Below are 15327 nucleotides of genomic sequence, written 5' to 3'. Positions count from 1 at the left end.
CAGAGAGAGAGCGAGACAAAGAGAGAGAGAGAGAATTGTAAAATTTATTAAGGAGTTATAATAAAGGACAGTTTATAAGCACACTTTCTTTCCTTAACTAATTTGAAAGACATTCATAAAATGTTTATGAAACTCGCTGGTGGACACATAACACATAGAAATAAAACACATGTATAAAGACAAAAGGCCAAAAATAAAAGCAAACTTCCCTCACTAATAATCTTGGATCCTGACCTAATGACTTATGATACCTTGCATAGACATTTAAAGCCAAACTCCTAATGATCCATGGAGTCCTACCAAAATGATCAAACTCAAGAAATTCAACTTGTGTTATATAAATTTACTACTTAACAAGATAGTAGGAGGCCAGCATATCTATTCTCACATGGATCCTACCCAAATAGCCCATGACGTGAGGCTAAGCAACTTCCCAATTAACAGCTGTAAAAAAAACTTCTACCCCTCTCAGCCATGTGGTACCCTCTGGGAGCATATATATTCCCTTATTGTAATGTTGTTAAAATTCTTTCTCTCTGTCTTTTTGGGTCCTAGTCATTAGACTTTTTTCTGTTTGTTTGTTTTCTGTGCACATTCACGTGCATGTGTATAAGTGATATGCCTTCATGTATGCATGCCTGTTCATATGTGTGTAAGCATATGTGCAGGAGGATGGGTATATATAAATGAACATGCAAGCTTAAATGGCCTGAGGAAGCCTGAGAGACTGCTCAAGCTTGATGCCCAGGACCCACAAACAGTTGTGAGAGTCCAGGAATTTCTGTTGCTCCAGTCCCTTAGGAGAGCAGAGCAGAAACTAGAGAGTAACTGGAGATCAAAAAGCCCAGCAAGTTCTGTTATCTATAGGAGACAATGACTCAAATAAGAATGGCAGAAGAGTAGTGGAGTGGGACATCCAACGTTCTCTGTCCACTGAAAGTGAGCCAACTCTATAGCTGGTGAGCACATTGGACACCACATGGGCACATATGTGTGCATATACCACACACACATAAACATATACAATACCACGTACCACATTACACTCACACATCACAAACAGCATTATCAGAGGGCTATTGAGATGGCTCAGTGAGTAAAGTACTTGGTGCACAAACATGAGGACCTGACTGCAGATCCTCAGCACCCACATCAAATGTCACAGAACCGGGGTGGCAGAGACAGGAGGATCCTAAGGCCTGCTGGTTAGTTTCTCTAGTAGAATGATAAGCTTCACACTCAATGAGAGACACTGTATCAATAATAATAATAATAATAATAATAATAATAATAATAATAATAATGTAGAACAGGAGATATAGTTCAGTGGTTAAGGCATTTGCCTGCAAAACCTAACGACCCTGGTTCAGTTTAACAGTACCCATGTAAAGCCAGATGAACAAAGTGCACATTCATCTGGAGTTTGTTTGCAGCAGCTAGATGCCCTGGTGTACCCATATTCATTCATATTATCTCTCTCTCTCTCTCTCTCTCTCTCTCTCTCTCTCTCTCTCTCCCTAGTCTCCCTCTGCTTGCAGAACAATAAGTAGGGGCTGCAGAGATGGCCTAGCAGTTAAGGCATTTGCCTGCAAAGCCAAAGGACGTCACCTGGTACGCCCATTCCCTCCCCCCTCCCTCCCTCCCTCCCTCCCTCCCTCCCTCTCTCTCTCTCTCTCTCTCTCTCTCTCTCTCTCTCTTTCTCTTTGTATGTGTGTGTGTGTGTCTCTCTGTCTCTCTGTCTCTCTGACTCTCCTTCTGTTGGTCTGCCTCTTAGCCTCTCTTGCTCTCTAAAATAAATAAACAAATAAATAAATAAAATTTTTAAATAAATAAATAAAAATATTTTTTTAAATACAGTGAAAAGGGATAAAGGAAGACATTCAACATCAACCTCTAGCTGCCATATCCATGTACAAGTATGCACATGTATCAACCCAAATGTACACCACATCCACAAACACACATATACATGCAAAAGAAATTATAATCAGAAGGGATAAAAAGTTTCTCTATATATGTAATATAAAGTATGTTGAGGTAGAAAGATTTAAAAGTAGTGGGGAGATGGAGGAAGTGGTTAATTAAAATTAAACGCATGAAAACAGTCATATGGGAACATAATTCTTTATTAACTAATTTAGAAATATATTTAAATGTTTTATTTATTTATAGGAGGGAGGAAAGATAGAGAGAATGGTCACACCATGGCCTCCAGCTACTGCAAACGAACAGCATACGCATGTGCCACTGTGTTGGTTTGAATAGAATAGATGGCCCCCAATATATTCAGTTGTTTATTTGTTTGTGGTTTGCATCTTCTGCCACCTGGCTGGAGGCAATGTCACTGGGTAGATTTTAAGGTGTGATGTTGGGCTTCAGATTTCAATCTAAAGATATGCAAAGTGTGCCTAGCTGGAGTTCCTGAAGTGTGCCTAGCTGGAGTTCCTGAAGTGTGCTTCGGCTTTTGGCTTTTAGCTTTTGGCTTTTGGATTTTGGATTTTGGATTTTGGCTTGTACTTCTCTCTCTCTGCTTGGTCCTGTGAAAGCAGCCAGCTTCTTCTGCCATTATGGAACTTCTCCTGGGTCTGTAAGCTTCAATAAATATCCCTTCCTCCATAACTGTATCTGGTCTGGAAGTTCATCTCAGCAAACCTGAAACTATCTGCTACAGAACGCCACCTTGTGCATCTGGTTTACGTGCATCCTGGGGAATCAAATCTGGGTCCTTAGGCTTCACAGGCAAGCAGTTTAACTGCTAAGCCATCTCTCCAGCCCTAAAAAGTGTTTTTTAAAAAGGCTTGAAGGCTGAGTATATGGCTCAGCAGTTAAAGACATTTACCTGAAAAAGCATGTTGGTCTGGGTTCCACTTTCCAGTCACTCATGTAAAGCCAGATGTACATTCGTTTGAAACAGAAAAAAAGAAAAGAAAATCCATAAAACCTGGAATCCGTGAAATACACACACACACACACACACACACACACACACACACACACAAATAAATTTTAAATAAAACTTTTTAAATTTTGAATGGATCATACTCTGTGTGGTACATAATGCTCTTTCCGGAATCTACAGGTTATTAAAGGAAAATTTCAGTGCTAGGATGGGATACTTCACAGTGAGTTGTTGGTCAGGAAGGTTCTCTAAATATGTTAAGGCATAGATCACCAATTAGTGCTGCTCTTTTAGCAGTGGTCAGCAAGTACTGGAGACACTCAAAGCTCATCAAAGTACTAAAAACAGCGGTCTGTTGAGTATTCAACCCTAAACAAAAAAAAAAAAAAAAGGACATCTACATCACTGCCCCCAAGACTCAGGCAACATCACAGAGAAAAAGAAAGTATGAATTGATTGGAGGATGAGGAGGAATGCTTTAGAATATGTACAGGACATGGACAATGCTCTCATAAATTCACAAGACAAGGCCTATCAACATTCCATCATGAATGTAGAGGCGCTTAGTAGGACTCCAGTCCTCCCCTGAGCCATTGCTGGCAGTTAATGGTTGCTGGGAAGGGGAGACATTTTTTACAGTGGTATAGCCACTGGTGTGCTGCCCATGATCCAGTAAATTACCTCCTGCCCATGCTCATGCAAACACTATAATTAAGCTCAACAGTAGAGGGGGAAAGCGATATCAGAGTAAACGTGTGGAAAGTGGGGTTTCAGTGGGAGGAAAAGAAGGAAGACAGAAGGTAATGCAAGTTGAATATTATCAAAATACATTACATACATGTATAAACATTGTCAAAAAATAAATTTCTTTTAAAAATTGTTCTATTAAAGAAAATTGTTTTGAAAAGAGAAAAACTGGTAAGAATTTTTAGAAGCAAAACTTTGATTTATAAAATTGAAAAACTCAAATGAAATATAGTATCTTAGTCCATTTAGAGTGCTATAAAAATAGCATCAGTTGGATAAATTATAAACAATGTCAAATTATTGCTTATGGTTCCAGATACATCCAAGATAAAGCCATTAGTAGGTCTGTGTCTGATAGGGCTTGTTCCTTATAATTACCTAACAGGATGGAGGGCTCTCCCAAGTTTCTTTCTTTAAAGTCATTAATCTCATTACAAATCCACCCTTAGGGTTTAATCACCTAACAAAGGCCCTACTTTTTAACACTATCACATGGGATATTAGATTTCAACCTGTGAGTTTGGGCAGGGTACCAACATTCAGACGATAGCATAAAGCAAACAGAAAAAAAATGTCACATATTCATGGAAAACTATATAAGAAACCAATAAGAAGATTAAAAATATGGAAAACATGAGAGAAAAGAGAAGACAGCTAAATCTAGAAGGGCCAATTTCTAATAGCATGTCAAAAAGAAGAACACAGATAATGAAAAAAAAAAAAACATAACACAGATTGTTACAGGAAAATCACAGTACCAACAGTGGTAAACCCTCAGTGAGTTGCTGGTCACAGAGGCCCTTGAGACCCTCATAACAATACAAGCTATTGACAGTACTCTTGATCGCCTATGAGAACTAGATTATAATACCCTATTGCTTAAAACACCACATGTTTCAGTTGCAGGACACAGAAATCAAGGTAGAACTGAGTTGGAAAAGTCCTCCTGACTGGCTACCTGTCAAAGTGCTATTTAGGCTGCTTAGGAAGAAAATTCAACAACAATCAAACCCAGCAGTGGACAAAGGAAAGTAAAGGGAACAGGTGATCATCAAAACACTTTATGCACATGTATGAAAATTGTCAATAAAAAGGTTTTTTAAAATTATCAAAGAAAATCTCAAATTTTAAGACTGAAAAGGCCCAACAAAAGCTGAAAAGAATGAATAATAGTTTCCTTAAAGACTACATGAGACTGACATTTCATATCACACATGAACAGAAAAGCCTGTGCTGGGGAGGTGGCTCAGTGGGTAAAAGTGCTGGTGTACAAGCATGAAGCTGCATGTAGAGTCCCATCGTCCACATGCTGGAGTGGTGGCACTGGCCTGTAATGGCAGCACTGTGGAAGTGGAGTGAGGAGAATCCACAGGACTTGCAGCCTAGCTTGTCTAGCCAAACTGGTGATCTCCAGATTCAGTAAAACTGCCTGTCTTGGAAAATAAATTGGTGAGTGACTGGTGATGAAAGCCGACACTGACTTGCTTCCACACATATGCATAACTGCACACATACAAACACACAAAACACATGGGGCTAGGGACTTCAAAGGTATGGATGCAGTTCAATTTATGAAAAATTATATAAAGATTATATGAACATAATTCTAGTAAAGAAAAAAGGAAAAGTTATCCATATGTTTAGCTTCTCATTTAGGAAATATAATGAAACCCATTGACTAGGAAAGCAAGCGTTTTAATTACTGCACTAAATGTCATGGGACTACTGCATACCAAATGTTTGATAAAGAGTGCCCAGTATCACTCCACTGTTTCTAATGACCAAGGAGAAGCTTAATAATCTACAGTCAGATGACTGAGCATCCCCTACAGGATAATATTAGAGAATAAATGAAAACCCTCAACTTATTCTGTAACACTTCCTCTACTCTGACAAAGTCATCTCAGGCTCTCAAGTGCACACTGCAATTATGTTCTGGGGAAAACTGAGTCAGTCTAAGAAGTTCCCTACAGGGAGAGTCTGGGAAGTAAGAAGCCAAACAACAGGGACTTCAACAATTGTTTAAATTATATTATAATAGCTCAAGACAAAAAATGTACACACACACATGCACACTCTCTTATACTGTATCTAAGCCACGGTTGTCTCTTACTTGTCAACTGCCCAAATCTGTTAAATTATGAGGCGGATCCAACACTTGAAAAGTGAAGGCAGGAGGGAGTTCAAGGACACCCTCAGCTACACAGAAGTTTGAGGCCAGGCTACACAATATAAGACCCTATCTCACCAAAAAAAAAAAAAAAAAAAAAAAATCTCATAATATGAGCAGTGGAAATAGGACCTAGATGTACTTGGGAAATCTGACATCACTTCTAACAAATGCAACAATTATAAAATTACAATATTCTAATCCACAGTCATATAGAAATCAAATCAATCTCTTTTAAGGCACTGATAACAAGCTTTAACTCAATACTGAAGAGAAGCAAATTCAACCTACCAAATACTCATTAAAAATATAATTTAGGAGCTCACCTTTCCACAACCAAACTGACAGCTTGGGTGAGATCTGGGTTTGTTACCTGGAGACGTTTCCACAAAGACCATACAAATTCTTTGTCAGCCTTAAAGAAATAAAAGATATATTAAGTACATTGCTTTGGTAAGAAAAAATACAACAATAATTTTTGTTTGTTTGTTTGTTCATGGTACAGCCTCATTCAGGTTGACCTGGAACTCGCTCTGTAGTCCCAGGCTGACATTCAACTCACAGCAATCCTCCTACCACTGCCTCCTGAGTGCTGGATTAAAGGCATGCACCACAATTCCTGGGTACATTAATGTGTGTGTGTGTATGTATATATGTGTGTTTGTGTGTGCGTGTGTGTGTGTGTGTACATATATATACATACACACACACACATATATATATATGTATGTCATTATTTATTACATGTATAATCTACATCCTGAGTAATTAAGTGAGGAGAGATACTTTACAACTCTGGTAGATTAAAGGACCCACATACAAATTGCTATTATCATTATTGAGGTCTTGTTGTGGTTGTGGTCTGTTCCTTTTCTGAACATGGAATTCCCTTACTTTACTGCATACATACAACAGTGAAGTGGTTGTTATGTCAGAGGCTAACACGTTGTTTTTTTAAAATAAAAAAGCATAATTACTTTATCACTACTTCTACAATTATACCAATGAATGCTTTAAAAGTACAACAGGAGAGCTTTATTTTTGTAAGTTCTTACACTGGTAACCTGCATTTTAAAATTACTATTTCTACCACCCACATTTTGGGGTGCAAATGTTGAAATCAATGCCAATTTACTTCAAAAGGAAACTGTTTTCATTCTCCTGTTCCACTTTCCAACTCCTCTTTGCCACAAACCACCTGGAGTTGGTTACACTCAGTCTCTACTTTGTCATCCACTCTGTAATGTCTTCCAGTAATATTTCTGTCCCTTCCATATCCCAAGGTCCCTGATACTGACAACGGGCAGTTTCAGTACTTATACCATTATTTTAAACTCTGGCTTATCAGAATCACTTTTAGGAACTTTAAAAAAAAATGATGATCTAGAGGTTTTAATTAGTTGATCTCAGGTAAGGTCCAGGCATTTAAAAAAAAAAAAATGAAGGTATTTCAGGTGTTTCTGTGTACTCAGGGTTGAGAAGCAATGCCCTAACTGATCTATGAGTCCCACAGTTTTACATGCCAACCCTTCACAAAGCCCTTCTACTAGCTCTGTTTCTTCTGGTCCATACTCCAGACTTGTATCTCCAAGTGCCTACTTAAAACATAATTGAGGGCTGGAGAGATGGCTTAGCGGTTAAGCGCTTGCCTGTAAAGCCTAAGGACCCCGGTTCGAGGCTCGGTTCCCCAGGTCCCACGTTAGCCAGATGCACAAGGGAGAGCACGCGTCTGGAGTTCGTTTGCAGAGGCTGGAAGCCCTGGCGCGCCCATTCTCTCTCTCTCCCTCTATCTGTCTTTCTCTCTGTGTCTGTCACTCTCAAATAAATAAATAAATAATTTTAAAAAAAAAACATAATTGAATGTCTAAAGGTATCTTAAGTTTAACTTGACCAAAATAAATTTGACTAGTTAAACAGACCTACTCCTCTGCATTTCAGAAAAGCATGGCCAAGAGTTCTTCATCAACAAACACTTATCTTAGTTGCTTTTTTCCTCCTTATGTTTCCTATTCAAATCATCAGGAATTTTCCTTACCTGCAAAATTCATCTAAATTCAAACCACTCTTACCATTGCACCACTATCACCTTGACCCACATCAATGCCATCTTGCTTCAGTCTCCACAGTGGAGACCTAGCTATCTGGACCAAAACTTCCCGATGGATTCTCATTATATTGAGAAAATAATACAAGTTTTACACTGTAACTACCAAATTCCATGTAATCTAGCCTCATAAACACTTCTTTCTCCCGCTGCCCTTCCTGCTCTACTTGCACCAAGGCCTATGGACATTCATACTATTAACCAGGCTTTCATGCAGATTATCCCTTACCTTCATTCAAGGCTTTACCCAAATATCACCACCTTATTAGAAGTTGCTCCTGAATATGTATTTATAATAGCTATCAAACCCACAAGTTTGCTAACTCTTTATTCTATTTAATTTTACTGCATACTTTACAATATTTGTTTGGGTTTACTTATGTGACAGATACCTCAATTTATATCTGACTCCATCATCATTTTCTCCTTTTAGTTACAGAAAACATTTTGGTCTTTGCTGACCAAACTATAACAATGATCTCTCTTGCCTATGGTCTATGCAACTAAGTTCTTCAAATAAAATATAAAAGTAGTAAAACTTATAGAAAATCTTAAAATTATTCTTATATATCAACCAAGCATGTCAGATTCACTTAGTCCCAGTCTATTGTTGCTTATTAAAACTCACTTACTGTGGGAATTTTCTTAGCAAAAAAAGTACTTATTTGGCTGGAGAGATGGCTTAGTGGTTGAGTCACTTACCTGAAAAGCCTAGGGTCCAGATTCAATTCCCCAGTACCCACATAAAGCCAGATGCACAAGGGGGCACATGCATCTGGAGTGTTTGCAGTGGCTAGAGGCCCTTCTCTATCTGCCTCCCTCTCTTTCAAGTAAACAAGACAAAATAAAATAAAATAAAAATATTTTTAAAGTAGGTATTAATTTCACATATTCTATTTATGCATTTCCATAATGGTTTATAATTGCATTTACAAGTTTGAAAGACTAGTCTAACACTAGAAATACATTTTTTCATGAAATTTCAGATCTTTTTTTATCTTCTCTGATAGTGAATCTTGCCAATTTGAGGCAGTTCTGAGTCACAATGAAAGCGAATGTCCTAACACACCTGTGAGGAAATTTCTAGATTATGCTAACTGAAGTGGGAAAATCCATCTGAGATGCTATTTCATGGCATGAAGGCCCTGAATTACCTAAAAAAGACAGTGAGCTAAGCACCAGTATTTCATCTCCTTCCTCACTTTACTGCAGACTGACTGTGACCAGCTTCTGCACCTATGCTGAACTGTACTGCCTCAAAGTGTAAGAGGGAGTAAAGTTACTCTTTAAGTTGGTTTCTTCAAGTAGTTTGTCACAGAAATACAGAAAGTAACTAAGACATCTTCAAAATTGACAAATAAAATTTAGTGTCTATGATGCATCATAATATGATGTTTTGATATATGTGTACATTGTAGAATGACTAAATAGCATATCTCATATATGTACCATTTTATGGTAAGAATATTAAAATCTATTTTTTTATCAATTTCCAAGTATACATGCTTTTTAACTAAGTTATGCTATGCCTTAGGGATGATAACTTAAAATCCTTTTGTAACAAAAAGTTACAAAGGGATTACAAGACCACTGTATTATAGTTTTAAACAATTTGTTTCCAATGTGTGAATGTATTTTTTACAATGTTAATTACAACTTTTATGACTAAAGGCTCTATTTCAAATTCAAAAGAGAAAGAAAATAAGGACTCCCCTCCTAAAAGAAACACAGAAATAGTTTCCAAACTGTTCAATATTCTCTTTATACTTCCCTTTGTGTTCTCATTCTTTACTCTTACAACAAAACTCTCAAACTGAATCAAATAATTTATAATTAAGATAAAACTTCCTAGCCCTTCTCACAGTTTATTAACCTCAGCCTGCAACACAGTTGACCTGTGTGCAAGGTAAGTTAGTTTGAATTTCCTTAGATTAGTCTTTGTCTTTTACTGTCAGAGTCCTTGGAAATACAACACCTTCCATATAAACAAAAACTTTTTCACTATTCTTCCAACACCTAGATTAGTGCTAGGACATATTTGGTCTTCAATTTACCTCTTCTGAGGGCATATACCTAATATCTGAAAAGTACTTCCCATACTTCAACAACTTTGCCTACCAAAACCCAAGAAATACCATGGAGCAGTTTATTTACAAAATATAACAAAGTAGACAATACATCATTATGAAAAATAACTACACAAAATGTTATTCTTTTAGAATACCCTTCTAACAAAGGGAAGACTATAATTACAGAATACATTCTCAATTTTTTGAATACCTAACCAAGACTGTAACATACCTAAATATAATTTAGTTATAAAATTCAATTTAAAGCTGGGCATGCTGGTGCATGTCTTTAATTCCAACACTGGGGAGGCAGAGGTAGGAAAATCATCTTGAGTTTGAAGTCATCCTGAGACTATATAGTGAATTCCAGGTTAGCCTGAGCTAGAGTGAGACCCTACCTTGAAAAACCCCAATAAATAAATAAATGCAACTTAGTTCTCTGGTCACACATCCTATTTCCAATATCACATGCTTCCAACTGTAGTAGTAGTGGGCTTTTTTTTTTTAAATTTTCATTTAGATGTCCTATATAACTTTATCTGAAACTGGTTAATTATAAATGTTTATTGCTACAAAGAATAAAATAAAACAATATTATAACACATTACATTCTCTCATTGGTAAACTACAAATAGTGGCAAATGTGCATATACACATATCCCTGGCATCTTCTGTAGCAAAAAGAATACATTTCGCCAAGACACAATCAGAATAAATAAGGATCGAAATAGGTTACAATCAACGGAATATGGTAAGAACAATATGGAGCCAAAAATTATTCATCGGAAAAACCCTTGAAAATTTAGTAAAATGTTACATTTAGAAGCTAACCTACTATAATGTCATTAATTTACAATAGGAAGCTTTTCTTTCCAAATTTAAATTAATCAGCTGTTTCTTCACCTAAGTGTTACTGTAATTTATTTGCTAATCAGGGACCACATAAAAATGCTGTTAGATATAAATTCATAAGGATTGGGTTCAGATGTTCATATTAAGAGAAAAATTTATTTTCTATTAATTTTTGTTCTGAGCCAAAGGAGAATGGAATCACCCAAGCTTTGCTCTTCACCAATCATAACTAAGCTTCCCTAAGTTTATATGAAGCTATTATTCACAGTCATTGACTAAGAGAATTATTGTTCCAAAACTGCATGTTTGACCTATTACAGGGTTGTGTGACTTAGAGCTCAGTAATGTTTTTTTGAAACACGTTTTAATTAAAAAAAAAAATCAGAGCTGCAATTACATGTATGCATACATGTGTCCTTAGTAGGTATAATTTTCTTACTCTGTTATAATTTCTAGGAAAGTTTTAATACAGTTTTTTCTCAGGTGCTATTTCTAGGTAGATAAACTAATGTAAAAAGACGTAAAAGGACTTAACTTTTTCAAAAAACAATTCAGAATTTAATTTTTTTGCCCAAATCTCTCCAAGAACAGGAGTCAGGTTTGGCTAAAATTTTGTTTCTCATCACCTGTCCATATTCATATAACAAAAACAAAATCTCCAGGATCATCAGTCTAGGTTAATCAGGACTGTTTCTATAGTCTTCCATCATCCTCAAGTATTATAATTATCTTCCTAGTCCCAAAGTGTCCAAGATTCAAAGGCCCATGTCATAGGAGAAGCCTACATTTTTAAAGAACGTAACAGTAAAAAGGATTTAGAGGCAGGGAGTCTCAAGCTGCTTGCAACAGACTGATTTCCTTACTCACAGATGTCACAAAAAGTATCTTAGTGCCTTAGTCAAATAATATTATTAAACATGGGGGAGGGAGTATCAAGGGACAGTGTAGAAAATTTGGGCAGTGTTAGCAAAAAGCTTTAGCTCATTGGTATGTTTTATTAATCCCCTTGTTCCTTTGCCCAGTGAATAGAAAATGAGAAATAAGAGGGGGAATGCCATACAACAGCTCCACAATTTATTTAACCAAACGTATACTCCATTTGAACAAGACCTGCCTTGATTCTGCAAAAACCTGTAAAAAGGGGACAAAAGATCACAATAGAACAGACTGGTAGCATGAACTTTATGATTTTATCCTTTAAACTGGTGATATGGTCACAAAGTTATCTTGGTGTTGGCAATTTCTAATTGGTATTTCTGTTATAGACAGTGATTTATTATAATTGGTACTTCTGATATAGACGGTGATTTAAAGAGCTGTAGTTGAATGACTTCTCAATTTTCTAGTTCCTAGCCCTATTTTGGCAAAATCGGGAGATGGTTGAAAGGAAAAATAAATACGAGTTTAAGGACGGTCAAGCTCATCCTTAGAACACACGAACTAAAAAGATCAGAAAAGTAATGCCAGTGCAATTGATCTGTCAAGTGCTTTTCACCAGCAACATCACATGAAAATATCTCTCAGTCCTGGTCTATGGAATTGCTATAGTTAACAAATGACTATCATCGACTTTATTGTGTGAAGTTCCCAGCCCCAAGACTTGCTAAAAATTATGAGTCTGTGTTTATAATTCAAGTTTGACAATGTTAATAGGGGCAAGTGTGTATGTGAACATTCAAAGCAGGCTACTTCATTGATGAATTTTATTTTCACACAAGTATTCCGGTTTCCACTTCAATAAGCCATAGGTGCACTCCACTCTCCTTCACTCTGCACTCATGGGCACCAGGTAAACACTACAGGCACCATCTGGAACTTGGGCCCTGAGGAAGAGGGCGGGGTAAGACAAACCCAAACCCGGGGTGCAGGATGCGAGGTCTGACCCCAGCGTAGAAGGCCCGCCAGCCGCGTCGTTCCCCGGAGAGTCCCCGCGGCGGGCGGAGCGGGTCCGGGGACCTGGAAGGAGCTTCGCCCGCGGCACTGGGTGTGGCCGGGCACGGGGTGATGGGCGCGCCTCCCCTCCGCGGCCCTAGATACCTGACACAGGGCCAGCTCCTCCTTTAGGGCGCTCAGCTCTTCCTGCAGCAGCTGCGTCCGGCTCACCTTCGCCTCCTCTACCGAGATGCCCCGGAACCGCGTGGAGCCCGCGGGCGCACTGACCAGGGGAGCCTGAGCTGGAGCCGCCCCGCCCGGCCCTCGCCGGGCCCCCGACCCTTCTCCGCCCCGCCACACTACATCACTTATATCCGCCACGACGCCCCGCGCGGAGCCCACACCCGAGGCCTCGCTGCGCACGGCATGCACCTCGGCTCCGCGCCCCACGCGTGGGGACCCCGAGCCCCGGTGTCGAACTGGGGGCGAAGGGAGCGGTGAGGGCGGCGAGCGCGCCGCCATGGCCGCGGCTCCTAACGGGTCAGGGTCCCTCTGGGAAACTCCACCTTCCCTTTCCCCATCCTGGAGAGCTGGCCGCGCAGGCGCAGAGCTTTTCCCGCCTCGGCGCGCGCGGTCTGGCGCGCGGCGGGCTCTGCGAGCTTCCTGCGGGCCGCGTTCCCGGCGCGCTTCGCGCTGCGCATGCGCGCCCTCCCGGCGGGTAAGCGTCTTTTTTTTTTTTTTCCTTTTGGCGCTGAGTCCTTAGTCCAAAGGGCCTCGGTTACCCGCCCGCCTAAAACCCTACCTTCCACCAGGGCCTACTTTATATCCCACCTCTTAAAGCCTTCCTTGACAAGTCCCCAGCCCCAAATGATCCTTAACTGTGAATTCCTCTTTCGCCAAGGTTTCTGCCAACTCGTTTGTCACGTTTCATTGACCGCCCTGAAGTGTTAGTTACAAGGCTAATCTCTCCAACGCTGCTGAGAGCTCCTTGAGGATCAGGGAATAGGTTTTTATACTTAAGTGTTTTCTTCACACCCCTTGGCAAGACTGCCTCACGTGCAGCTGACATCCACCTGACGGATGTCAAGGAGAAGCGGAAAGCCTTGTGCTGAGCTGGGCCGATCAAGCAGGTTTCCGCGTGAATTATGATCCTTGTACTCCCTTGTCTTCTGTTTTTTTGTTTTGGGGTTTTTTTTTTTTTTTTTTTTGCAAGAGTCATGATTTTCTTTGAGTCTTTATGTGAATTTCTTTATCCGTTAGCTGCATATCAGGGAAGTGTATCCCACACTGCCTTACATTTTGGATCCTTGGACCAATTTGAACTCAATGTGTAGTTTGGTAAAGCAAAAGCTGCTTTCTCTTTCATTCTCTTTTTTTTTTTGCTTTTTTTTAATCTTACATGCTTTGTTCATAAACCTCAACCAGCATTATTTCTTCTTGAAACTTCCTTACTACTCTTTAGCAGAGATTGCACTCCCTCGAGCTTCACAGAAACTTATATTTACTCCTGGGCTTTTGTTTGTTTGATTTTGTTTTTCAGATAAGGTTTCAACACTTAAAGGATATTTGAGCTAGGGTTTGAAACAGATAATCATCTGTCAATTCTGCTGAAGACTAGCAGACTTCCTGCTCACTGGAGGTGAAAACTGCAAAATTTATATAAGGATTATGTTACGGAAGATTCGGATAAGTTTGCCTTACATATTATGATAATAGCGAACATTTATTTATTTATTTAATTGAGAGAGATTAACATGCAGAAAAAGAGAGAATGGGCAGGCCAGGGCCTCTAACCACTGCAAAATGAACTCCAGGCGCATGTGCCACCTTGTGCATCTGGCTTACCTAGGTCCTAGGGAATTGAACCTGGGTCCTTTGAGTTTGCAGGCAATCACCTTAACCACTAAGCCATCTCTCCGGCCCCATATTGAACATTTTTATGCTGAGATTATTACCAATTGCATTTCATGTATGAATTCGTTCCATTCTTATATTACATTCTTATATTACTTTAAAGTTAAATGTTATTCCCATTCTACTAGTAAAGAAATTGAGATTTCAGAGGTTACTGCAATTTGCCTGAAATGCCACGTCTGATATTACAAAAGTGAACTTTAAAATCTATGTCTTTGATCTTGGTTCTTATTTCCTATCCACCATCTGAAACACAGCATTATTCGAACTGTGAGATTTCACTAGGTGTAACATTCAGAAATTAACCATATTGCACACAGATCTGGTTCAAAATAAATACGGATGCATATCCTCACAGTTATTATTTGTTCAAAAGGGCAACATTTAGATGATTATAAATTCTTCTGAAGAAGCAGGAAATCTTTTCTCTCTTATGTTTCCTATTGTGTTCAGTGTTGTGTGGAGGTGTGTGTTTACGGGGTGGGTGACAGATGGGTAATATCCTGAATCTATTGTTGGGTAGGCCCTCTGGTGCCCTCTAGCCATCTAGTGATTTTGTGTTCTTTCTTAAGGCAAACAAAGAAATGAACTCCCCAGGACAGATAGTCTAAGATTAGGATAAAAATGAAGATAACTGGTTTATTACAACAAAAGCTCCCTACTAGAACAGATGAGTCCCAGAGCTCAGAATCTGTCTGAG

The 15327-nt window shown here is 39.0% G+C and overlaps 1 protein-coding gene across 8 annotated transcripts in view; it reads right to left on the bottom strand.

Moving 5' to 3' along the window:
• Positions 1–13315, bottom strand: part of Cntln (centlein) — a 292751-nt gene extending 279436 nt beyond the window's left edge. For 7 of the 8 annotated variants that reach the window (XM_004658429.2, XM_045135491.1, XM_045135506.1 and 4 more), the window contains exons 1-2: positions 12879–13314; positions 6143–6231 (exon numbers count right to left, since the gene is read on the bottom strand). In XM_004658429.2, the coding sequence (XP_004658486.2) occupies positions 6143–6231; positions 12879–13235 (446 nt within the window). In that variant the 5' untranslated portion in view covers positions 13236–13314. Of the gene's footprint in view, positions 1–6142; positions 6232–12878 lie in introns of all 8 variants that reach the window. The other variant, XM_045135495.1, reaches the window with a different exon arrangement.
• Positions 13316–15327: the final 2012 nt, after the last annotated feature.

The sequence above is a fragment of the Jaculus jaculus genome, chromosome 1, assembly GCF_020740685.1.
Source record: "Jaculus jaculus isolate mJacJac1 chromosome 1, mJacJac1.mat.Y.cur, whole genome shotgun sequence".
NCBI classification, from domain to species: Eukaryota; Metazoa; Chordata; class Mammalia; order Rodentia; family Dipodidae; genus Jaculus; species Jaculus jaculus.
The sequence above is the reverse complement of the archived record's forward strand: the minus strand, read 5'-3'. Positions and strand labels throughout refer to the sequence as shown.